Below are 27,138 nucleotides of genomic sequence, written 5' to 3'. Positions count from 1 at the left end.
CAGGAAACATAATTATGAGTGAACAGTTGTTTTGTGGACTAGAGGAAAGGAAACAGTGGCGCTCCCCAGGGAACCTGCCTGGACCATATTTTTCTGGATATCATAACTTCTGGATATTCACGACTTGTAGTTCAAATCACAATTTCTAAATTTGCAGATGACACAAAACTTGTAAATGTAAACAGGCATTGGGGAGCCTGGCATTTATGAAGAGACAGAGTACAAAAATAAGGAAGTTTTGAAGAATCTTTATAAAACACTGGTTTAGCTTCAACTGGAGTACTATGTCCCATTCTGGACTTTAGAAAGGATGCAAAGGCATTTGAGAAGGTGCAGAAAAGATTCCAAGAATGGTGCAGGGACAAGGGACCTCAGTTTTGTGGATAAATTGACAGCTGGGATTGTTCTCTTTAAAGAGAAGGTTGAGAAGAGATTTGATAGAGGTATTCAAAATTATGAGGGGCTTAGATAAAGCAGATAGAGAGAAACTACTTCTATTGGCAGAATGGTTGAGGACCAGAGGAAACTGACTTAAGGTGAATGATAGAAAAAGCCACTGAGGAAATCTTTTTTGTCTTAAAATGAGTGGTGAGGATTTAGAATACACTGCCCAAGCCTGTGGTGGAAGCAGATTCAGTGGTGGCTTTCAAAAGCACCTGAAGAGAAAAAATTTTAAGGGTACAGGGAAGGCAGAGAAGAGAATTCTCTGCACAGAGGCAACATAGACACAACAGACCGAATGGCCTCTTTCTGTGCTGAAACCATTGTATGATTTTTGTGTTTAAACTTTGTTTTGACCAGTGAAGTGGAACACAGAGGTATTGATACCAAAGCACAACCTGAACAAAAGGGTTCTATGCCCTATCTAGTGTAATACCTCAGCCCAGAAACATCCTATTCGTAACTTTGAAACAGTGCTAATCTGCTGCATTTACATTTCCCAAATCCGGCATTTCTGCAGTCTCACTGAGACTGCACCGCGTCAAATTCTGGATCCCTTTTTTGGATGCCACCACTCATTTTAAAAAAACCAAGTCGTTCTCCCACTTTCTTCCCAAAATATCTGTTCCTGACATATTTAATTTATAGCTGTGATCATTCGCACCGGGTCTCCACATCAAGCTGTTCCTCCAACTGAGCAATCTTGGCCTCCAGTGCTGTGATGTTTGCCTTGTATTTAGATCGGACAGCATTCTCCATCTCCTGCAGCTTGGCTTTCAGCTCTTTGTTCTGACGATCTAGTTGCTGGCGAGCATTTTCAGCCTTCTGGGCATTGCTGCGTTCAGCAGAAAGGTCAGCATTTATCTGGTCAACCTGTTTAACAATCATGAGGAGACGTAAAACATCAGCTTTAGTTCTCACACCCAATTTTCTGAGTGTGCGGAGCGAGATCTTTTGGCCAACCGCGCCCTAGCCTATAGCAGCATACTGCAATTTCTACAAACCAACTTCCCTACCAAGTTTGGGGCGGCACGGTAGCACAGTGGTTAGCACTGCTGCTTCACAGCTCCAGGGACCTGGGTTCGATTCCCGGCTTGGGTCACTGTCTGTGTGGAGTTTGTACATTCTCCTTGTGTCTGCGTGGGTTTCCTCCGGGGGTTCCGGTTTCCTCCCACAGTCCAAAGATGTGCGGGTTAGGTTGATTGGCCGTGCTAAAATTGCCCTTGGTGTCCTGAGATGCGTAGGCTAGAGGGATTAGTGGGTAAATGTGTGGGGGTATGGGGGTGGGGCCTGTGGTCGGTGCGGACTCGATGGGCCGAGTGGCCTCTTTCTGTGCTGTAGGGTTTCTATGAAGTTATTCCCACCAAAGTGCAGCGTGGTGGATTACAGGGGTACTTCAGCTATATTAATTCAAAGTCCCCAAAGTTCATTCCCAGTGAAGGCTTCAGAACAATTGCTGTAAGTTTTTTAAAAATCCAACAGGCAACTCAAGACTCAATTGAACTTGTCCATTACAAAAAAACCCCCCAAGTTTCATGTTAACTCCTGAGTGCATAGACCCTGTGACACACACATATTCCTAATCATACTCTGACATTTATTGAAGAACTGCTCCCAGGTTACAATGAGAATGAAGTTTAGGCATTCCAAGATACTGACTGGTTGGCAACCGATAAAAAAAATACACAGCAAGATAAATTCATAAGGCTCACTGCTACAAGAGTGTGCATGCTTAAGAACCAGAAGGTCCACTCACCCGAGGAAGGAGCAGCACTCCGAAAGCTCGTGATTCCAAATAAACCTGTTGGGCTTTAACCTGGTGTTGAGGCTTCTTACTGTGCCCACCCCAGTTCAATGCCAATACCTCCACATCAAAGAACCAGAGTTATACTATTTTTAGAGCCATAGTTTCAATGCTAACTCCTGCTGCCAGTCTGAAGGGCATCAGGAACAGTTGCCCACGTGCACTTGGCCCACACTGTTTGGTGGTGCATGTGCGCTGCTCCTGATGTCTTTCTGGTTAGCAGCAGCAGTTTGGATACATCAAAAGCTATGTCGTCTCACACGGCATTGGAATCTGCAATGTCAGCATTCCCCATGGAAATTCCAATATTAAAATTCAATACATGTTTGTAGGTTGCTAAAAATACTAAGTGGCATTATAATAGGAATTCCATTGTACCATTTCAGTGTAGCACAGAGGAAATCAAGTTTCCGGCAACAATTCATCCCAGATCCCAATCTCTGATGGTTTGCTATCTCAATGAGATTTTACGAGTCAGGCTCTGAGTAAGGCTGGATCCAACGTGTAGGCGTTTCTATAGAGTGTAGGTAGCTCAATTAGTAGATAATAGGACTCTTAATCCCAGGGTCATTATTTGGAGTCGCACACTGGACAATTAATTGATTCCTTTTTAAACCAAAAAAGTGTCCTTAAACTAAATGTTACAATCAATTCTTCCCATTTCATTTATTGGAATTTCCTGATACATCTTCATTTACTGAATTGCCAGAAGTGTGTTTTATAAAAGAAACATTTGCTAAGATAACGTAATTGGTTAAGTACTGCACAAACCTAAAAATGGGTATCTTGAACTTTGTTATTGTGTCAACTTGTTTGTTTTAATGCTGCCAGTTGACACTAACTGAGCATGTGCAGAAAGTGCTCCCCTAATGTTGTGGCACAAATAAAAACAGCCTATTTTCAACTTGTGCTGATGTTTCGTGATGCTGTACATCAGCATTTGTCCAGTGAAATTATGTTCAGCATTTTCTGGCTCAACCTTAAAAGTCAACTTGAGTTATTAGGTCAGGAAACTGGAATATTTTATGGAATCTTCCTTTAATTGTCCACAGCCCAAGATATTCAACTGCATGTTTGATGTCCTCATTGTAAGGGGTAGCTAATGGGAGCATTTACCTGGAGATTTGCTTTTCTGAGACGATCATTGGCCATTTCAGCGTTGGTTTGCTCCTCCTCTACCTCCTCCTCCAGCTGAGCAATCCTGGCCTCAAGGCGCCTCTTCTCATCCAGAGCCAAAGACCTACAGAAGGAATCAATGACATGAGAAAAAAAGGCCTTTAGTTGCAATAGTTTCCCTGCCTTAGCAAGGATAACTATTGCAATGAGAGCCAATCCCCATATAGAAGATGCTAAAGTTCCATTGAGGCTATTCCAAATTCACTTTCTCCCATGGAGGCAATCTTCCAAACCCTGCCACAAGTCTGGTCAGCAGGTTAGAAATAGTCTCTTCAAACACAGACAGCACTAACCCTATTGCTGCCTCACATGAACAAACATAAGGAGACATGAAACCAGAGAAAAAAACACTGAAGACCATCTAGCCAATTCCAAAGAAAGTATTGTATTCCTTTAAAATCCTTCAAAATCACTTATTTCACTGAAGCACTTGTATATCTATCTCCATTGTAAGGACGTGTGAAATAGTTCGTTAGCCTGTTCCAGCAATCAAAAAACATTTCACAGTGTTGGAACATTTTTCATCCATTTCTGGGAGAGAAATGAGCACCTCGAATAGCACGAGACAAAAAAAACACAGGCGGTCAATCAAGTGTTTGTAATGAAGCTGTGATAATCATCTCAACAAAAAGCTTCAAGAGTTACATTTGTGGATGGTAATAAGGAAGTATTCCATTTAAGTCAAACAAGGTGAAGCACTTTTGTGGAGCTGTGTAGCTGGTTCATTATTTTGTATTACAGAAAGACTAAGTTGCACTTAATGAAATCAATGATTATAATCACAAATGTTCCTATAGTATAAAACAAAACCTCAACTGTTGGCTTCTGACGAGATCAAAGAAGCATACATGAAAGTATTCCACTTCCAAATCACAAGGAGATACAATTTTAACAGCCCCAGAAATACAGAATGGTCGGCTCCTCATTGATCAAGGATGTCCAAACTAAGTGATTTCATCCCTAAGGTTGCGATTGGGTAGTACGGAGATGTCCTGAAACACGAGATTTTTAAATGAATAGAAGTGACGTGCATCGCTGTATTCAAGAGAATGTCTACCAGAGGCCTAGGCTAGTTCTAACACCCCCAATGGTATCACAACTGGCTTCAGTCCAGCAAAGATTTTGAAACTTCCATTTTAAAAGTTTCTGTTCTTGATGAGATTATATAGGTTTGTGCTCACCACCATTCACTGTGCTCGAATTTCCAAATCAAACTGAGAATCTACATCCCAATGTGGAAAGTACTCCTGCACGTGGGCAAATCGCATTTTCCCAAGCTCAGAGACTTGGCAAAAGGAAAGTTCAGCTAGTGTGTATCCAGCTAAAACCATATAACTTACTAGGATAAAGCACTAGCAAATTTTCTGCTGTTTCTTCAATCAAGACCATCCCATGCAATAGAAACTTGGCATTAAGAGTTATCTGTAGTCAAGTGGAGCAAAACCCAACCTTCAGTGACAGGTTTATCTCTAGGATTAATCAACAAGTTAAATTAGTGTCCTGAAGTACTACTGACCCACTGGGCCTAAAGATCAGATTACTGAGTTTGCTACAGAATATCAACTATGTTCTAATCTTTCAGCTCTTCCTCAGGTGACCCTTGCTTAACTCTTTCCAATTAGAGGGAGGAGTCATTGAACAACAATTCTATGAGTAGTACAAAAGTTGAAGAAAAAAATAAAGCCCCATTTATGAGAGGGGTACATACTTTCCAGAACTATTGCTGGCAATCTCCTCAGCCAGCTCATCTCTCTCCTGCTGTATCAGTCGCTTGGCACGCTCCACTGCAGCAAGCTCCTAGATAATAAAAAAAATTGTGCTCAGTGTTAGTCACTGCTGTTCAACTGGTCATGTTCTTAAAAGCTCACAACAAATACATCAAAATAAAACTGTATTTAAACAGTTGCTGAAATAGGCATCTTACAGGCATTCTCCACCTGTCAAGATTAATGTTTTGTGGAACCTGGCATAAATTTTCCCAGTAACAGTAACTTCAGGGTCAACTTTGAGATTTCTGCTCAAATTACACTATTCTTAGGCTGGGCTGTACTTAACTGTGTCATTTAAACATGCACACCAGTCATGATATTGAAAAGGGAAGGTATTAGCTCACTGTACTATGTAGAGTATTCAAAATTAGAATTACAGAATGGCTGAGTCACTCAATGGTTTGCAAGCAATGGAACACCACCATTCAGGAACAAAATCTATTGAGAGCATTAAACCACTGATCCAAAATCTTCCAGTATTTAATCGAATTCCTTCTGTATTTATTTCCGAGCATTGTTTGATCTCCCACCTCCTGCATATGAATCATTTCTGCCTCAAGTGCTTTCAGCTTCTTCTCATTTTCTTTGGATTGGGTCAGGATTTCCTCTCGAGAGCTGCAAGCATCATCCAATTCACGCTGGTAGTCTTTCAGCTGAGCCTGGTGAAGACAAAGAGAATGTAACAAATCACAGCCAGGCACCTCATCATGTTCTCTCCCAACATTCCTCCTCCCAAAGCAGGAAAATTAGTTGGGACAGGACAATTAGCCTCAACACCACGGGGAGCCCAAGGAACAGTTTTTCAGAGCCATCTGCTGGAAGTGCTCAAGTCTGGATATCAGACAAGGGCAGCAGCAGGCTTGGCCATGACAATCCAGTTGGATGCTGACCGTTACCTTGATTGTGCATTTGTGAGGGACATGGAAACTGCCACCACTTGTCACACTGGACTCTAGGACGGAGATAGGGGCAGTAAATTAGCAGAGATTCAGACAATACCTGCCATCCAAATGATTAGGACTGATGGAGGCAATGAAGATTTTCTTTAAGCCAAATAAATCCAGGGCAGCTTTATATTTTGGGCATGCTCACATTTACCTCCCAACTTGCATTAGCAGCCTGAAAAAAGGCATTAACGTTTACTCTATATGCACCACTGAGGCGAGATGCTGAGTATCCTTCATAAGGACATCTGCAAAAAGGACAGTGACGTGGCCACAGAGACAGTGCTGAGTGCTCCATCCTATCTCTGTGGTAACTGCTATAGCTTACTTGTAATTTGCGAAGCTGCTTAATGGCTTCCTCGCGACCTTTGTTTGATGCTTCGATTTGTCCTTCCAAATCCTTCAAATCCATCTCCAGCTTCTTCTTGGAAGTAACAGCCATGGAACGCTGCTTCCGCTCATCTTCCAGCTCACTCTCCATCTCGCGTACCTGGAACAGCAAATCAGCAGCAGATAAAATAATTACTGTTTAGAAAAAAAAAAATCACCAAGAGAGACCTGAGAAAATAAAAATGATTCAGTCCTCCTAAACCCGCTGGACATTCGACACAAGAACACAGAATAAGGCCATTAGGCCTAACAAGCGAATTTTCCATTGGAGCCGTGATAATTGAACAAGAGTGGAAAAAAATTGCCTGCATTGATCAATTCTCTAGGTAATCTTGTAAACTTCAATTTAGGCCAAAGTCTATTCTTTTTCCCAGTGTGAACCAACTTTTCCCAGAACTTAAATTCATGATGTTCACCTCCATATACTCTCAAGGATATACTTGCCTGCTTAATTAACTGTCTTCTCTTTTCCTCGCTCTGTTCATCCTTACTCAGCAGGTCCCTGTCAAACTGGGCTTTCATGGCTTGCAGATTTACTTCCAGACGTAACTTAGCATCTTCAGTGGCCTGGAGCTCATCCTCCAGTTCTTCCAGCTGAGTCTTCATCTCTTCCACTTGTTGTTCCAGAGCACGTTTTGACTTTTCCAGCTCATGTACCTTCACAGAAATAGATGGAATAATGTAAATCACAGTAAATTCACAACAGCAATGTCTTTTTGCACTGCAACAGAAGGTTGGTTGTCAATAAAACACATCCTATTCAACAAATTTAAGAACGCACTAAGTATGGTCATTTAGGTGATCTATATTCCATTGAAGGAGAAAGGAAAAATAGCACCTTTTTCTACAGTAATCTAAGTATCAGGTAACAAAAAATGCATTTCACATAAAGATACTAAGTGGTCTATTATATGTCTAAGATGTTTCCAAGAACTCCCTCAGTGTCCTGGTGAATGAAAGTGATACTAAGCTTTACAGACCAGGTCTCGAGATTGATTTGTGATTTTCACTAAGTTGGTGAACCCCGGTTTCAGCAACAGTTGGCCTCAGTGTCAAGACAAGGGTGTCAACCTTGGCCATTGTACAGTGATCTTGAGTAGAAAGTGCTGTGGGGTGGACATTATGAGGGATAACGATCTGGGAAGACATTAGCATAGTAGTGTCACTGGACTAGCAATCCAGAAGTCCAGGCTAATGCTCTAGGGACAGATTCAAATCCCATCCACATCAGCTGGTTGAATTTAAATATTTAAAAAATCCAGGATTGAAAGCTAGTCTCATCAATGGTGAAAATGAAACTACAATTGATTGCTGTAAAAATCCATCTGGGTCACTAACGCCCTTCAAGGAAGGAAATCTGCCATCCTTATCCAGTATGGCCTACACATGACTCCAGATCCATAGTAATGTGGTTGACCCTTAACTGCCTTCTGCAATGGCCTAGCAAGCCACTCAGTTCAAAGGCAATTAGGGATGGGCAGCAACTGCTGGCCTTCCACAGCCTACTATGAAAGCATAATTTAAAATAAAAAAATCAGGCTGTTGTGAAACCATAGATAGTTGAATAACCTAACATGAAGGATGGCTACTTAGATGAACTATTGGAGTGCTGTGGATCTGTATTGGGCAAGTAAGGAAGCAAAGGACAGTTCCCCAACTCCTGCTACAGGGGCATCTACTTACACTCTTTCCTACATCATCCTTGGAGCTAACAAGATCTTCCATCTCTGTGCGCAGCAGCTTGCTCATCTTCTCCATTTCCTCTTTCTGTTCCATAGCTGTTTCCAGGGCACGGGTCAGCGACAGGGCCTTGGTCTCTTTCTCGCGAGCCTCAGCCTGTGCCCGATCCCGTTCCTCTGAGTACTTTAAGGAGATGTTCTTTTCTTCAGCCAGCATCTGAAACAGTAAAACGTGACCCAATTAACAGGATTGCACTAAAATGATTTTTTTTAAAATAAAGGATAAGTGCAGAGCTCAGACTAATCATGTAACACCTCGGAGAATATTCTTGGACTAACCCAAATATGAATAAGTTTCAAGGTTAGGCAAGATAAAAGTTGAAGCTGATTGGTTCCAAATTGTTGAGTTACATTTAATCATATTTTGGTAAAATATAATTTAATCTTGATGGACAACTTCATCCACCATCAAAAATAATTCACTGACTTCTTTCTGGCACTAGAAACCATCAATTTTGACAGAAAGGCTTCCACTAAAAGGTCAAGTTTATTCACTGTCCATGTATAAATTAAGTGGATAGCTTATTCTTGGAACAATGCAACTGCCTGCATAAATAACGTTAAGAATTTTGGTTCAGATTTTACAACTTGAATGAACTTCCAACTTTAAAACCAAAAGTATTGCAAGTTATAGGAAAAGTTCAGGACAAATTTTATTGCAATCTCTAGAATTAAGAATCTGGATGTGGAGTTGGTCTCGATTTGCATTACAGTTTACTTTTTATATCTTCCATTTTTGTTAATGTACTAAACGTTTACATCCCTTTAGAACATTGAATGGCTTAAAAATCAAGTGATAGACTTTGCCTTGATCAATCGCGCTCTCTCACCTGGTCAAATTTCTTTTGTTTCTTCTCAAGATTGGAAACAATCTGCCGTTGGTGGTCCAGACTCACAATCAGATCATCCAGTTCCTGTTGCAGACGGTTCTTGGTTTTCTCTAGCTTGTCATAGGCTGCCGTTTTCTCTTCATAACGCTGTGTCAAGACTTCCATGTCTTTCTGCAGCTTCCTCTTGCCTTCCTCAACAAATTCCAATGAAACATTTCCGTCTTCCTGGCGCTTTTTGAATTCAACCAGCTGAAATATTAACCAAGAGTGAATTGAAAGTAAACTCCAGTATACTCTGTGTATTTAGATTATTTCAGCTGCAAGATCAGTTTAACACATGGCAGGGAAATGTTTCACCAATGTATACAGTATGATACTTAAAATTGGACTGGGTGACCAAAAAATGAGAAACTATCTTAAAGCAGAACTCAATGTAGAATTATTATTACATAGTATTGATTGATTGTAATTTTGCAGCAAGGAGGAGAGAATACTACATGGATTTTCAGTGCCAGTGTAGTACTAGATATGTAAGCTGTACATCCCAAAGATCACATTAAATAGCATGTCCCAGCCGCTGTTCACAATGGACAAGGGACAGACCATAGCCAATCAGTCCATGCTTGCAAAAACTCAAAACAGTGTCCAACATGAGATATGATTCAGCGATTGGACAACATTTGCTAAATAATCCTCAGTGTGCTAAGAATTACACTGACAACCAATTTAAGATCGTCAGTCAGACTTGCAGTGTAGCATGTGCGCGCGCTGGAAGCTACGTATATTAATACATAATAATGCAGATAGAAAGAATATGTCCCTTCCATTTTAGATGAACAAAATAAGTAACAGCCATTCGTTGGTTAATTCTTTAGGGCAATGCCTTGAGCAATCAGGGTCAAGTTGCCTGGTTTAAATTTCAAATAATGTTTGGCAGTTATCTGTCAGTCACCATCAACTGTGACCAGAATGGTTGACGAGGGAAGGACTGTGGATATCGTCTATATGGACTTTGGTAAAGCGTTTGACAAAGTCCCGCATGGTAGGCTGGTGAAAAAGGTTGGATCTCATGGGATAAAGGGGGAGGTGGCTAGATGGGTGGAGAACTGGCTTGGTCACAGAAGACAGAGGGTGGTAGTGGAAGGGTCTTTTTCCGGCTGGAGGCCTGTGACTAGTGGTGTTCCGCAGGGCTCTGTATTGGGACCTCTGCTGTTTGTGATTTATATAAACGATCTGGAAGGTGGTGTAACTGGGGTGATCAGTAAGTTTGCGGACGACACAAAATTGGCAGGACTTGCAGATAGTGAGGAGCATTGTCAGAAGCTACAGAAGGATATAGATAGACTGGAAATTTGGGCAAAGAAATGGCAGATGGAGTTCAATCCAGATAAATGCGAAGTGATGCATTTTGGTAGAAATAATGTAGGGAGGAGCTATACGATAAATGGCAGAACCATAAATGGTGTAGATATGCAGAGGGACCTGGGTGTGCAAGTCCACAGATCCTTGAAGGTGACCTCACAGGTGGAGAAGGTGGTGAAGAAGGCATATGGCATGCTTGCCTTTATAAGATGGGGCATAGAGTATAAAAGTTGGGGTTTGGTGTTGCAGATGTATAGAACGTTGGTTCGGCCGCATTTGGAATACTGCGTCCAGTTCTGGTTGCCACACTACCAGAAGGACGTGGAGGCTTTGGAGAGAGTACAGAGGAGGTTTACCAGGATGTTGCCTGGTATGGAGGGGCTTAGTTATGAGGAGAGATTGGGTAAACTGGGATTGTTCTCCCTGGAAAGACGGAGGATGAGGGGAGACTTAATAGAGGTGTATAAAATTATGAAAGGCATAGATAGGGTGAACAGTGGGAAGCTTTTCCCCAGGTCGGTGGTGACGTTCACGAGGGGTCATAGGTTCAAGGTGAAGTGGGGGAGGTTTAACACGGATATCAGAAGGACATATTTTACACAGAGGGTGGTGGAGGCCTGGAATGCGCTGCCGGGCAAGGTGGTGGAGGCGGACACACTGGGAACGTTTAAGACTTATCTAGACAGCCATATGAACGGAGTGGAATGGAGGGATACAAAAGAATGGTCTAGTTTGGACCAGGGAGCGGCACGGGTTTGGAGGGCCGAAGGACCTGTTCCTGTGCTGTATTGTTCTTTGTAAACTGGTGCATTCTCTATGTCAATGCCTCTACCAGGGTCCATTTGCCAACCAATCAGCACTCTCTTCTCAGTATAGGTTGTTGTTCTCCCCTTACACTGGTATTCTTGCAAAGTGTCCTAATGGATGCAAGATGAAAAGTTTCAACGTGTCTTTTCAGAATGACATAATACTAGCTGTAATCTCAAAAACCTTCAGTATCCTGTAGAACAGCATTATCAAATTGAAGAAACCCAATTTTTTTTGGCTATGCATAAAAGTATTATCCCTGAGAAAACAGATAAACAACTGCACTGATAAAAACTGGAGTTTGTCTGGTGAAATACATGCAGCGCATCTAGGCCAATTACCCACTCCAAATTTTCCATATTGAAGACATGGGATGGAGTAACAATTTGAAGCATCACATTGATTAGTGTGTAGGACGGTTAAAATAATCACACTTGTAATGGTTGATGAAATTTGAAACCCTTAGAGAAGGCATTATAATGCTGAGCCACAATGGCCTCAGCATTGATAACCATGAGGCTGTTAACATTCAAGGGAAATAGACAGCCAAAGAGGACTGAAGGGCTTCCAGCAGGAGCCTATGTATAACTAAAATAGCACAAAAGTGTTTGGAGACATGTTACCTGAGTCTGGATATTGGAAATTTGCTTCTCCAAGTTCCTTTTTCCTTCCTCTTCTTCTTCCAGCTGCTCATGGAGGCGATTGTTTTCATCTTCCATATGCCTCAGCTTGGTACTGAAAGCCAACTTCTGTCGAGTCTCTTCTTGAAGCAGCTCCTGTACACAGGGATGAGAAAATAGTAACACATCATGGGTGAATGGGGCAAAACAAAGCAAGAATTTATGGATTAGCAAGTCATACTATTGAAAATATGCAGTCTGAGGTTTGCCGTTTCTGATGTGGAATCCATAAAACACCCAGGTATCCGCTTCAGAAAAACTGCAGTCACTTTTAAACCACCGTTAGATTTCAATTCAACAGGGTTTTATGTCACTTGGTCACAAAATTCAAAATCAGGCTTCTCGCTGATTTATATTAAATTCAGTGCAGCTCAACATAAAGCTTTCAATATAGCTTCTCCTTGCATTAAATGGGTCTACATTCCTACCCAATTCTACACCACCAATTCTGCAACTTCCAGTCAAACAACCACCATCACATTTTTCCATTATGAACATAGTGTGTATCCCTTCTTCTCTTGTTTAAAATCTAGACAGAAGTTTATGCTTTGGTTATTAGCATTCTGGTAGTTTTGAAATGAATTCAAAATAACTCAATTTTCAGGTTGTCTAAAAAACAAATTAATAATAACCGTCAATGGTGGTGGAGGCAAACTCAATAGGGTCTTTTAAGAGACTCCTGGATGAGTACATGGGACTTAATAGGATGGAGGGTTATAGGTAGGCCTAAAAGGTAGGGATATGTTCGGCACAACTTGTGGGGCTGAAGGGCCTGTTTTGTGCTGTAGTTTTCTATGTTTCTATAATCTTAATATCTATAAACAAAATATTACCCAATTTATCATGGATCATAGATCGGTTTAGGTTGTGGAGCTCTTTAAGATGAAATACCTTTTTACTCAGTTTCTATACTAAAGGGCCTTTTACAAAATCATTCAGACCAGTTCTTCCCCTCGTACCTGTGTGTCCTGCAGCTGAGATTCCAGGGTGCTGTGGTCCTTGGTAAGTTTAATGGTCTTGCTTTCCGCTTGATTCATGAGGGCAGTAACGTTGTCCAATTCACCCTGAACATAAAGCAAATATTTCAGTTACCATGTGCCAAGTAGTCCACTTAACAGCATGTTAGAGCTATGAGCAAGTATTAACCCCATCACAGAACAAGGGTACTTGGAACCTTCTTTAATTCCACTTTGATGTGTGGTTTGGTTGCTCCCGGATTTCTAATGTTCCCGAAACTCAAAACAAAGAATATGGGGTAAGATAACTCAACACGTAAGCAACTGAACCAGAAAGCATCACCTGTTACCCAATTGTGAAGCACATTTGATAGTGATTTGATTAGTCAACTTTTTAAAACTGTGACTCTGAAGACAAGCAAACTGAAAAATACCACATCAAAACCATCCTAAATCCTCTGAACAGTGAAAAAGAATAATCACAATACTTTCATTTTAAGCAATCAACGAGCAATGTGCCTCTTTAAATGCCTTTTTCTACATGGCATCCTGATGGCTCAGTAGGTATGTACACCATATGAACCCAGGGAGCCTCATGACCTGTCAACATGAGTCTCAAAACCTGGCCATGCTAAAAGGTTTGAGTATAACAACCACCTTCAACATTCCTGAGTTAGGAGAAAATCAGTCAAAACTGCTGCCCCTCACTACCATCTCAGTTGTTGCTCCAATCTCAAATTACCTACCAACACAGTAATTGCCCGAGTTCATATAGTTAGGGAGTTGGCTAGATGACTGCTTTGAGATGCAGAGCGATTCCAACAGCACAGGTTCAATTCCTACACCAGCTAAGGTTATTCATCAAGGCCCCACCTTCTCAACCTTGCCCCTCGCTTGAGGTGTGGTGAACCTCAGGTTGCATCACCACCATCTGGAACTGTGGCGACTTAACCTTTTATCTTACAGTAGTAGACATTCGGGCATGCTCAAATAGGATTACTACTGCTGAAACCACACCCCCAGGGAGAGCCACAGAAATTTAAGCATGGAAAAATATGGTAAACATTGGGAACACAGGACCTGGGAGCAGAGTAAGCCACTCAGACCTTCGATTCTGCTCGGCCATTTGTCATTAGGGCTGATCAGTTGTAGTCTCAACACCACTTTCCCGCCTGCTTCCCATGTCCCTCGACTCTCGTCTGTCAAAAATCTAACTCAGCCTCCAATAAATTCAAATGACCCAGTCTTTACTGCTTTCCAGGAAAGAAAATTCCACAGGCTAAACAACATACCATGTTTCCTACATTATTACAATAGATAATGGCTTCAAAAAATTCTATAAAGCAGGATCAATGGCAGTGAACACACTGATCCACACAATATAGTTAGCTCCTGCCAGTCCTATAAATTATGTTCATATCTCATCCCTGCCCTCAGAGGAAGGCATGAACCAGAAAACTTGGCACCTATGCAAAAAGATGGAAATAGCTGGCACAATACCCCACATTCTTTTCTTTAGCCAATTTGGTGGTAGTGTTAGCAGATCCTGGGTCTAGTTTGCTTGTTTATGAAATGGTGCAAATGTCGAGACATAAAAGCATGGGGGTTTCCCAAATATTGATCATAATGCATGGATAGCATCATAAATGTTTATATGAAAAAACTTTTAAAATGTATCTGAGAAACTGAACTACAAAATAATTTAATTCTACTGTTGGTCCTCTCACCCAACCAAATGGTTAATTATATTTCTAGGACATATTGATCTCATTTCACCAAGGTAGCAGCAACAGTTAGCTTGTGCGTTTACCTGAAGCTTGCTGACTCTCTCATTCAGCTCACTTCGGGACCGATCTCCATCCGTGCTTTTAACCTGCAGCTCCTGCAATTGGGACTCCACCTTCTTCCGCTTGTGCTCAGATTCGGCCTTAGCCTGCATCAGACGCTTCACCTCAGTGCTAACCTCATTGCGTTCATTCTCCAGGGCTTGTTTGGCCTTCTCTACTCCAACTTTGAACTGCAGAGAGAAAAGGTTTAGTCAGTTTAGGTTTGTCAGAACCTAGATCACCGCAAGGTCCCAAGTTACAACACCCATTTCCTCCATCTACAGACAAATATTAATTGGGTCAGTATTCAGATTTTCAGCAATGTGATTATACATACATCAAATATTATCATTCCACATCAGCTACACCAACGCAAGTTAAATCCTTCACCATCTATTTTTCATCTATCAGGCTACAGTTCTGGTCACCATTCTATAAAGAACATATTGAAGCAGAGGAGAAGATACAAAAATTACTTACAAGAAAGGTATCAGAACTAAGAGATTACAGATATTGGGAAAGACTCAATAGTTTGAAGCATTTGAAAAGACTTCAGGAGACCTGTTAACGGTCTTTTAAAAATTATGAACAAGTTGGAAAGGGTAGATGTGTAGACAATGTTTCTACTTGTGGAAGAATCCAATACAAGATAATTAGTAATAAAATCAGTAAAAGCACAAGTAGAAATTTCCTTACTCAGTGGTTAAAATGTAGAGTTTGCTACCAGAAGTGGTTCAGACAAACAGCTTAGATGTTTTCAAAAAGAAATTGGATGCGTATGAGAAAAAATAAAAATGGGCGGCAAGGTGGCACAGTGGTTAGCACTGCTGCCTCACAGTGCCAGGGAACGGGGTTCGATTCTGGCCTCAGGTCACTGTCTGTGCGGAGTTTGTACGCCCTCCCCGTGTCTGCGTGGATTTCTAGTTTCCTCCCACAGTCCAAAGATGTGCAGGTTAGGTGGATCGGCCATGCTAAATTGTCCCATAGTGAGAGCAGGATTAGTGCGGTAAATAAGTGGGGTTACAGGGATAGGGCCTGGGTGGAATTGTAGTCAGTACAGGCTTGATGGGCCGAATGGCCTCCTTCTGTACTGTAGGGATTCCATGATTCTAAAAAGATACGCTGGAAGGCTGAGATGAGGCTAATGGAATTGGAGGGGACCCTCCATTTTATACTGTAGACTCAGAATCCCTGCAGTGCAGGAGGTGGCCATTCGGATCAGAGTCTGCACTGACTCTCTGACAAAGTATCTTGTGCAGGCCCTCTCACTGCTCTTTCCCTATAACCCCACAAATTAACTATGGCCAATCCATCTAACCTACACATCTTGGGACACTAAGGGGCAATTTGCCATGGCCAATCCACCTAATCTTTGGACTGTGGGAGGAAACTGAAGCACCCAGAAGAAACCCACGCAGACATGGGGAGAATGTGCAAACTCCCAAGGCCGGAATTGAACCCAGGTCCCTGGCACGGAGGAGCAGTAGTGCTAACCACTCTGCCACCCATTCTACATAATTCTATTCCTGAAATCTGCAAAGCAGTTGGGAAGATTTTTGAAAGATTCCAGTGTTAATCTTCCTTTCACCAGTGCAGGCTACAAGACTGTCTTAATTGTATTAACTGTTCAGTAATTATGGAGGGATTGTTTTAAAAACTAGTAGCCATTAACGGCCTGCAGAATTACTGAACTTCACAATTAAGCATTTTTTAAAAATTTCAAACTTATTCATGGTATCAAAATTGCCCCAAGTACACTGATCTACTCCCAGTGGTGGACTGTGTATGACAAACAACCAGAAAGTAATTCCCTTAGATCATCAGGTAACTGGGGGAATTACCAAACTGCAAATAATTACTTAAATACAACACCACTAGCTCATTTGCAAATACTATGTTACTTTGTACAAATCAAAATGTGCCTTTTATTCTAATTTTAGAAAACGACAGTAATTTTAAAAGCTCAATTTACCAGAAACATTTTCAGTATTGTGGATGATCTTTGGTAAAAATATTATACAAACAGAATGGTTCATATTTATTAATCATACTTAACCATTTTTGTTGTTCTGCCCTTACGGAATTCTACCAAACCCTTCACAAGACTGCAACAGTATAAAGGAGCATTAAATCAACTCCACAATTAGTGGCTGGCAAGTGTCCACTAGATATTCCTGATCAGAATGTCAGTGTGCCATTAATGTTTATTTTTCCAATATTGCACGAGAACAATATATTCAATTTTTTTACTCCTTTGTAAGCTCCATTTCCTATACCAACGAAGAAGCCAACATACCCGTTTTGTCTGTTCTAGTTGCTCAGACAGATCTTCTACAATCTGGGAATGTTTTTGTCTCATTTCCTGGATCTGCAGTTCATGGGTTTTTGCCTCTTCTTCCAAAGCTCTCTTCATCTGGTTCACCTCTTGCTCACGCTTTGCTCTTCAATGATTACAATGGAGGAAAGGGAGAACAGACAAAGAAAGTTCAAGTGCCACGCATAATGAAAAATAAAGATGAATCCATTTGTACAGAATCACAGAATTGTCATGGCGCAAAATTAGGCCATTTAGCCCATCTTATCTGCACCAGGATAACTAGTTTACAATATCAAAGAGATATCAAATGCAATCCAGTATGCAAATTACCTCAAGTGAAGGAAAGAGTCCCACTTTGAATTTTTTGACGAGGTGACTAAAGTAGTGGACATGAGAATGCCTACAGATGTTATTTATATGGCCTTCCACAGGCATTTGATAAAACTCGTCATAAGTGACTGTAAGCTGTTGTGATGCCCACGGAATTGAAGACAAATTATTGATTAGGAAGATGGTCAATTGGGAGGAGCAGAATAGGGACAAAGAGTGAGTAAGTGTTCTAATTTGGCCAATGTGATTAGTGGCGTCCAACGAAGTATGTTGGGGCCTCAACTATAAACAGTCGACTTGGATGATGGGTTAGAAAGCCATAATCTAAATTTGCTAAAGATGCAAAGATATAAAGGCAGTGTTATAAGTGTAGATGGAAGCATGGAATTCCAAAGAGACAGTATAGATTAAGTGAAAGGTAAATTTGTAGCAAATGGATTGCAGTGTAGACAAATGTGAGGTCATTTGCATTGGACCTAAAAATAGAATAAAGTACTTCAGAAATGTGAAGTGTTAGAAAAAAATGGAGATCCAAAGAGGCTTTGGGTTTTAGACACAGTTCATTGAACTGTCATGAGTAGGTACAGAAAATAATCAAAAAGGCTAATTGGATGATGGCCTTTATGTCTAGAAGAACAGAATACAAGCGGTTGGAGTCATGCTTCAGCAAAAAACAAGGATTGTAAGAAAAGGGAGAACCAGCCGTGGATAACGAAGGAAATAAAGGAGAGTATTAAAATAAAAACAGCTGCGTACAGAGTGGCCAAAAATAGTGGAGAAACAAGTGATTGGGAAAAATTTAAGAAACAACAAAGTGAGACTAAGAAAGCGATAAAGAAAGGAAGGATAGACTATGAAGCTAGGCTAGCAATTAATATAAAAAATGATAGTAAAAGTTTTTATAAATATATAAAAAGGAATAGAGTGGCTAGAGTGAATGTTGGACCCTTGGAGGACGAGAGGGGGGAGTTAATAGTGGGAAATGAGGATATGGCTGAGTCTTTAAATAAGTTTTTTGTGTCGGTCTTCACGGTGGAGGACACAAATAGTTTGCCAAATATTAACAATAGAGGGTTGGCAGCAGGAGAAATACTTAATACAATTAATGTTACCAGAGAGGCAGTGCTGGGTAGACTAATGGGACTGAAGGTGGACAAGTCCCCGGGTCCGGATGGAATGCATCCCAGGGTATTGAAAGAAATGTCAGAGGTAATAGTGGATGCGTTAGTGATTATTTATCAAAACTCGTTGCATTCTGGGGTAGTGCCGGTTGATTGGAAAACGGCTAATGTTACGCCGCTGTTTAAAAAAGGAAGGAGACAAAAGGCGGGTAACTATAGGCCGGTCAGCTTAACGTCTGTAGTAGGGAAAATGCTGGAATCCATTATTAAAGAGGAGATAGCAGGGCATCTGGATAGAAATGGTTCGATCAATCAGACGCAGCATGGATTCATGAGGGGAAAGTCGTGCTTGACGAACATGTTGGATTTTTATGAAGATGTGACTAGAGCGGTTGATGGAGGAGAACCGGTGGATGCGGTGTTTTTGGATTTCCAAAAGGCGTTTGATAAGGTGCCCCATAAAAGGCTGCTGAAGAAGATTAGGGCACACGGAGTTGGGGGTAGTGTGTTAAAGTGGATTGGGGACTGGCTATCCGACAGGAAGCAAAGAGTCGGAATAAATGGGTGTTTTTCCGGTTGGAGGAAGGTAACTAGTGGCGTGCCGCAGGGATCGGTACTCGGGCCGCAACTGTTTACCATTTATATAGATGATCTGGAGGAGGGGACGGAGTGTAGGGTAACGAAGTTTGCAGACGACACAAAGATAAGTGGAAAAGTGAATCGTGTGGAGGACGGAGAAGATCTGCAGAGAGATTTGGACAGGCTGAGTGAGTGGGCGAGGATATGGCAAATGGAGTATAACGTTGATAAATGCGAGGTTATACACTTTGGAGGAAATAATAACAAATGGGATTACTATCTCAATGGAAACAAATTTAAACATGCTACCGTGCAAAGGGACCTGGGGGTCCTTGTGCATGAGGCGCAAAAGCCCAGTCTGCAGGTACAACAGGTGATCAAGAAGGCAAATGGGATGTTGGCCTATATTGCGAGGGGGATAGAATATAAAAGCAGGGATGTCTTGATGCACCTGTACAGGGCATTGGTGAGGCCGCAGCTGGAATACTGTGTGCAGTATTGGTCCCCTTATATGAGGAAGGATATATTGGCATTGGAGGGAGTGCAGAGAAGGTTCACCAGGTTGATACCGGAGATGAGGGGTTTGGATTATGAGGAGAGGCTGAGGAGATTGGGTTTGTACTCGTTGGAGTTTAGAAGGATGAGGGGGGATCTTATGGAGACTTATAAGATAATGCGGGGGCTGGATAGGGTGGAGGCGGAGAGATTCTTTCCACTTAGTAAGGAAGTTAAAACTAGAGGACACAGCCTCAAAATAAAGGGGGGTCGGTTTAAGACAGAGTTGAGGAGGAACTTCTTCTGCCAGAGGGTGATGAATCTCTGGAATTCTCTGCCCACTGAGGTGGTGGAGGCTACCTCGCTGAATATGTTTAAAGCGCGGATGGATGGATTCCTGATCGGTAAGGGAATTAAGGGTTATGGGGATCAGGCGGGTAAGTGGTACTGATCCACGTCAGATCAGCCATGATCTTATTGAATGGCGGGGCAGGCTCGAGGGGCTAGATGGCCTACTCCTGCTCCTATTTCTTATGTTCTTATACAAGGCCTGGTTAGACCACACTTGTGAGCAATTCTGAACATTCCTTAAGGAGGGTATATTGGCCTTGAACAGAGTTCAGCATAGGTTAACCAGACTATCTCAACTCCAACCAGTTAAGCTGTGGGAACGATTAAGCAAACTAGGGTTGCATTTCCTGGAATTTAGAAGGCTAATGGATGATCTGATTGAAGTCTTTTTTCAAAGACATTAGGTGGAACAGATGCCCCACTGGGGAATCAAGGTATATCATTTCAGACCGATTTTAACCAGTGCAACAATGAGTGAGTAGTGCATTGTTGGAGGCTGTCTTCAAAGTGAAATGGTTCTGCCTATCTATTCCAAAGAACATAATGGATCCCAAGTCATAATGTTAAGGGCAGTCAAGTGTTCCTGGTGTCCTGGCCAATATTTCTCCCTCTGCGAACACCAGCAAAAATATATTTAACTGTTTATTAATATCGGTGGGATTAGCTGTCAGATGCAGTCCCTTTCTTTTAAGTACACAGTCCCTTTAAATATTTTGGTATGATGGCACACATTTTACATTAGTTTATTCTCCCTCTTTTTGAGACCACTCTACTAGTTGAGCCATCTGAATCACTTTTGGACAATTGCTGAGAAGGCTCTGCCAAAAAAACTCAAATACCACCAGTAGAGACAGTGATTTAAAGTTGAACTTTTAAACACAAAAATATAGCCATTGCATTTCCAATGTTACCGGAGTTCTTGCTGGGCAGCTGTTGAGTCAAGTGTATCTTCCAGTTCTGTTTTCAAAGCCTCCAACTCCTCACCAAGGTCTCGTTTCTGTTTATCAGCCTTAGTTCTGGCCATTTTCTCAGATTCCAGATCCTCCTGCAGCTCACTAATATGAGATTCCAGTTCACGGATTTTCTTCACAGCAATATTCTTTTGTGAACATTCTTCGTCTGTTCTGTAGAAGATACAAAGAACCAGTTCAATACAAAAAAAAACTAGGTTTAACATTGCAGATGCATCCTGGACTGGTCAGCAGTGTCTGGCAGTTGCACAAGCTGAGAGGTAGGAAGCTGAAGTGAAACGCACACTATATGTTGCATCTTCATCCAAAATAGGTAGGCCTGCAGCAACCAAAGGGCAAGATTGCTTACCAAGTTAAATATTTTTTTATTCTGAGTAGAGGAAAACATATATAACCCTTGTTTTTCCACATTGGCAACAAAAGCTTTTTAAACAGACAAGAAATTCTCAGATAAGGAACTTATCTTCTCCAACCACACTGCAATTTTTACCTGGCTAGCGCAGCCTGAAGTTCCTCCTCCTTCTTAGCCAACTGTGCTTTGAGCTCTGCAATTTGTTGCTGTAGTTCAGCAATCTGATCGTGTAAATCGGATGAGTCTCCCTCTAATTTACGGCGATTCTTCTCCAATTCTTGTCGTTGTTTCTCCTCCCTCCTCAGACGATCTGTTGGAAAACAAATATATAAATGTATTGTTTTGCTTGATATTGCCTCAAAATCAGAGACTTCAAATCAGAGATCCTGATCAGGGTAGAAACAGGGTACAGTACACAAGTGATTTTCTTGTGGACCAAAATTGGATATATGAACCCAATACAACAAGCCATGCTACAAATCTACCCCTTCAAAAAGGAAGAATAGTTTTGTTTCACATGCAGGCTGAAAACTAGGAAGATTCCCAGCCCGAGGGGAGTTTGAATGACTAGTAAGAATCATAGAATCCCTACAGTGCAGAAGGAGGCCATTCGGCCCATCGAGTCTGCACCGACCACAATCCCACCCAGGCCCTACCCCCACATAGTTTTACCCGCTAATCCCTCTAACCTACGCATCTCAGGACTCCAAGGGGCAATTTTTAACCGGGCCAATCAACCTAACCCGCACATCTTTGGACTGTGGGAGGAAACCGGAGCACCCGGAGGAAACCCACACAGATACGAGGAGAATGTGCAAACTCCACACAGACAGTGACCCAAGCCGGGAATCGAACCCGGGACCCTGGAGCTGTGAAGCAGCAGTGCTAACCACTGTGCTACCGTGCCGCTTGATATTGCCTCAAAGCATGGGACTCAAACTTTCAATTTTCATAGAGATGTTTCATAGAGGTGAATACTCCTGAAAATGCTTTGTTTAAAATTAATTAATTACAGAATGTGTGCATCACTGGTTAGGCCAGCATTTATTGCCCATCCCTAATCGTGTTTGAGAAGGTGGTGGTGAGCTGCCTTCTTGGACCTCTGCAGTCCCTGAGCTGTAGGTACACCCACAGTGCTATTACAGGGGGAGTTCCAGGATTTTGACCCTGAATACATCTTTATGTGGTGAATACTGCAGCAAACTCTGACAGACAGATTGCTCAACAGCTTCTCACCTTAATCAGGATGTACAATTGACAGTCAACAAAACACCAAACTTTCCACTAATCCTATCCTAGACTGTTTCACTTCCAAACAAAGGTGCATCTTTAAAGCACCAGGTATTTGAGACTCAGTACTTCAGTAAGTTGTTCATTTTGGGAGGGAGAACAAAAGACAGTATTATTTAAATCAAGACAAATTGTAGTAAGCAACACAAAGGGACTTGAAGGTACTTATGCATGAAACACAGAAAGTTAGCATACAGATGCAGCAGGAAATCAGGAAGGCTAATGGAATGTTGACCCTTATTTCAAGGGGGCTGGGGTATAAGAGTAGGGAAGTCTTGCTGCAACTATACAAGATAGTGGCGGGACCACATCTGGAGTAAGCAGTTTTGGTCCCCTCATTAAAGGAAAGATATTATTTCATTGGAGGCAGCTCAAGGATGATCCCCAGTATGGAGGGACTGTCTTATGAGCAAAGGTTAAACAGGCTCAGACTTTACTCCTTGGAATTTGGAAGAATGAGAGAGGATCTAATTGAAACATATAGGATCCTTAAGGAGCTTGACAGGGAAATGCTGACAGGATGGTTCCCTCATAGGAGAGTCTAATTGGCAGTCCTGTGAATTTATTCATCCACATTTCCAAAGAAAAGTAAAATGTTATGGTCTTTTGAGCCAGTGTTCCATTCTGAGATGTTCCCGTCCAGTGGTATCCAACCGGGGATCGTAACAAAGCTGTCAGATTGTCGTAAAATGCTCAACTGATTCACAAATGCCTTTTCGAGAAGGATACCTGTCTTCATTAGGTCTGGCCTATATGCAACTCCAGTTCCATACCAATGTGGTTGACTTTTAAATAGCCTCTAAATTGCTGAAGTAAGTTATTTGTTCTAACAAACTGCCACTCAACACAACTAGGGACAGCCAATAAATGGCATCCTTACTCACATCCTCAGAAACATATAATAAAAAATTGATATTCTAGATGGAACTCAGTGAAACTCTTTCTTTCTTGCAGTGTATCAGAGCTCAAGTATCATTTTAAGCTGAGGACTGAATGCAACACACCTAAATGCGGTCAAGGTTAACTATGACGAGCATTATGACTCATGAAACTGAACAATTAAGACTGCAAAAGCAAGTTTATAAATTAGTTAATACATCAACATACAATTTTGATGCAGGTAAACATTTTACTAATGGTAGTTTCTTACCTTCCAAATCTGTAATCATGGTCTCATGTTTAGTCTTTAGCTTGGAAAGACTTTTGGACTTCTCCTCTTCTTCTGCAAGGTTAGTCGTAAACTCTGCTACTCTCTCCTCCATAACTTTCTTTTCCTGTGGATCCATATGTACACAGGTTATATAAAACAGATTAGCATACTGAAATAATGAAAGTGATTGCTAGGAATTCTTAACTTCTTTTCAAAATTTGGAATGAACTATATGCTGCATATAAAGACTTGTTAAAAGCAATTGTTAACCTTGATGAATTTATTGTTCTGATCTTCCAGTAGAAAAATTTCATCACTCATTGCCTTCAGCTTAGAATCAACAGTACCCTTTTCCAGTTGCAACCTTTGTCGAGTTGCCTCTTCTTCTTCCAGCTGTTCCTCCAGTTCCTGAAAATGCAGAAGTCAAATTGGACCATCAGCATGGCTTATTCCTTAATAACATCTTCCCTTAACTTGGGGGCATTCAAATATTTTCTTCGTCACCATTCAATTGCAAGAACAATAGACTGGGGCAACTCTGTTACAGATGCATCCCACCAGACATGCCAAGTGCCAACTCAAACCTTTTATACCAACATTTGTCGCCAATTAAAACACTGCTACAGTTTAATAAGGACATTCTCCTCTGCTTCATAACTTCCTCCAAGCTCTTCAGTTTCTACATGCAGAATGATGTATTAAAATTCAACTGTTAGTTCCCATTAATATTCAAGTGAATACCAATTGATGCATCAGAACAGTCAGGCCATAGCCTGCCCTGGTCACTCCTAAATACCACACGTTTGTTTAGCTTTTAAAGAATTTCATGCTATAAAGATTTTAGCTAACAAAATTGAAATATTTCATAAGTTAGTCATGAACTCTCCTACAGATCAATACTTTCCCCTAAAGGCATTACTCAGTATAACAGTGAGGCATTTTATTTCCTTACAACCAAGCAGCTCTCAGGTTGCTAACTTGGAGTTCAAAAACACTTTCGCAACATCAACTGAAGCATTGGTTTCAGAATGAGAAGTGACACAGTAAAGGACTACAGTCTTTGCCCTTTCCAGTCTATAGCCTCTCTTAATCAAACTCCTACTGCCCGGTTTCATGTGCTGATCCCCATTTAGAACTGCAAGCAAAGGTGTTAAGGAGCATGTCTGGTGCCTCAAAACCAGATAGCTCTAGGCATGTGGGTCTTGTCAGCCTTGGTTGTTAGTGTACCCACGAGGAAAAAGAAATCTGCTTTTAAACCCCCAGCCATGGGCCAAATAGTAAAGCCTTTGCCAGCTGACAGTGTGGGAGAACACAGACAGGGAGGGTGATGTAGAAAGGGCAGGTGAGACTCTCCAATTTGTTTAGCAGCTCACCTGGGAAAAGGATAACTCCAAAATTAAAACCTACATCCTTTTAGCTGCTGCACTTGCGGCAAACATTGCATCAATGCAGCATTTTATGCCTTGGAGTGTGAGAGACTGCACAAACCTCATCCACTTACATGTTCAAGTGTAGGTTGCTTCGCAAACATCAATCAGCACTTCAAATTTGCTGAATACGTATCCATTGAAACAATGGGAGAATCTATACTTTCACTACTCATAAGCTAGGAAGCAAAAATGATTTAAGCTAAAGCTGGAAACTGTCACATTCTTAAAGTTATGTAACGGTAGAATCGATTTCCATAATAGAAGATGGCTCTTCTCCCAGTGAATAGTGGACTTGTGGAGCAGCTGCCAGCTTGTGTAGTGTACACCAATTCACTGACATTATTCAAGAGAGAACTGGACCAGCTTCCGGCTTGGTCAGAAATCGCCTTTGACTAAAGGTAGGCACTGTGTAAAAAAAAAAAATCAAAGAGTAATGTCCTGGACTAGTCTTCATTACCCAAAGTGATCAGATGAATTTCATAGAATTTTTCCCCCCAACTGACCTGGATATTTTGCACTTCCTGGGAAATTATTATGGCTCCCTGGTGGGGTGAATGCATTATGATGCACATTAACATGAAACAACCTGATCAACCAGTAAATTTTTATCCTGTTCAATTTTTGTATGTTCATATTTACAATTCAATCAGTAAAGAGATTGGACACCAAGAACTATTGCAGTGTCAGCTTCTGCAACAAGCTCATAATTCAATCAAGTTCCTAGCAGCCCCTTTATTTATTAGTCACAAGTAGGCTTACATTAACACTGCAATGAAGTTACTGTGAAAAATCCCTCGTCGCCACATTCCAGCGCCTGTTCGGGTACACGGAGGAAGAATTTAAAATGGTCAATGCACCTAACCAGCACGTCTTTTCGACTGCGGGAGAAAACCCATGATGTGGAGATGCCGGCGTTGGACTGGGGTGAACACAGTAAGAGTTTTAACAACACCAGGTTAAAGTCCAACAGGTTTATTTGGTAGCAAATACCATTAGCTTTCGGAGCGCTGCTCCTTCGTCTTTCCACTCCATCTGACAGAAAACTCACCCAGACACTTGGAAAACGTGCAAACTCCACATGGACAGTGACCCAAGCAGAGAATCAAACCTGGGTCCCTGATGCTGTGAGGCCACCATGCCACCCTCACAACTGACTAACAAATTGAGTGCTTGCTTTGACAATAGCTCCTAGTTAACTCCCATTACCAACCAAAAAAATGAGCATGCAAACAACGCAAGATAGGGCGGTTTAACATCTGCACTGCACAAACCCTCACTCCAAGGTATCCACCATTTTCTAAGATGATCAAGGGAAAAAGTCTGACATTTCATCCTAATAAATTTTCCCAAGGTTGGAAGGAGCAGGGAATTTAATGCAGTAATTCTACCACCCCAGCTTATCCTACAATAGTATACACCAACTTTACCTGGATATTTTGCTGCATTTTCTTCTTGTCTGTCATTAGGTGCTGACAGCGTTCTTCCTCCTCTTCCACTCGTGCTTCCAGATCATGCAAGATCTCCTCTAGTTCCTGCTTCTTGGCTGCAAGTCGTGCCCTCATCTCCTCAGCTTCTGCACAGAGCTCAGTCTCAGCCTGTAGCTGCTCCTGCAGAGCAGACTTCTCAACCAGCAACTGCAAGACAATTGGCAAATTGACATCAGTGGGGGAGTTAAAACCCCAGACCAGCATCTCCAATTAAATGAAACCTATTCCCACGAGGGGTTAAATAATGGAATTTTTGGGGATGAATAGGTATTTGGAAGAAGTTGGAAATATGCTTCGACAAATTATCCCATATTAAAACAAGCTTTTTTTGACAGCATGCAGACTTCTTAAATTTCTCCAGTCAGATTAACTAGAAGTATCCCCAGCGAAAACAGTAGGGATGAAATTTCAAACCCACCAAGAGCTACTCAATCGAGATCATTTGCAAATTTGGTGTTAACTGTTTTTACTCTCCAGGGTTAGCTAATTCTGGATCATCCCTCAGATTGGTTTTGACCAATCCTCCTCAAATTCTCAAAAA

At 41.5% G+C, this 27,138-nt stretch overlaps 1 protein-coding gene across 2 annotated transcripts in view; it reads right to left on the bottom strand.

The window, feature by feature from the left end:
• Positions 1-27,138, bottom strand: part of LOC144509159 (myosin-9-like) — a 169,074-nt gene that overhangs the window by 6,124 nt on the left and 135,812 nt on the right. For both annotated transcript variants that reach the window (XM_078237578.1, XM_078237579.1), the window contains 17 exons: positions 26,538-26,744; positions 23,951-24,088; positions 23,681-23,804; positions 21,379-21,550; positions 20,829-21,041; positions 17,021-17,165; positions 14,709-14,915; positions 12,902-13,006; positions 11,886-12,038; positions 9,094-9,342; positions 8,208-8,420; positions 6,969-7,181; positions 6,463-6,624; positions 5,721-5,849; positions 5,130-5,218; positions 3,362-3,485; positions 1,106-1,314 (listed from right to left, as the gene is read on the bottom strand). In XM_078237578.1, the coding sequence (XP_078093704.1) occupies positions 1,106-1,314; positions 3,362-3,485; positions 5,130-5,218; positions 5,721-5,849; positions 6,463-6,624; positions 6,969-7,181; positions 8,208-8,420; positions 9,094-9,342; positions 11,886-12,038; positions 12,902-13,006; positions 14,709-14,915; positions 17,021-17,165; positions 20,829-21,041; positions 21,379-21,550; positions 23,681-23,804; positions 23,951-24,088; positions 26,538-26,744 (2,852 nt within the window). The remainder of the gene's footprint in view (positions 1-1,105; positions 1,315-3,361; positions 3,486-5,129; positions 5,219-5,720; positions 5,850-6,462; positions 6,625-6,968; positions 7,182-8,207; positions 8,421-9,093; positions 9,343-11,885; positions 12,039-12,901; positions 13,007-14,708; positions 14,916-17,020; positions 17,166-20,828; positions 21,042-21,378; positions 21,551-23,680; positions 23,805-23,950; positions 24,089-26,537; positions 26,745-27,138) is intronic.

The sequence above is a fragment of the Mustelus asterias genome, chromosome 21 (assembly GCF_964213995.1).
Source record: "Mustelus asterias chromosome 21, sMusAst1.hap1.1, whole genome shotgun sequence".
Classification (NCBI taxonomy): Eukaryota; Metazoa; Chordata; class Chondrichthyes; order Carcharhiniformes; family Triakidae; genus Mustelus; species Mustelus asterias.
Note: the sequence above shows the minus strand (reverse complement) of the source record. Positions and strands in the feature narration are given on the sequence as shown.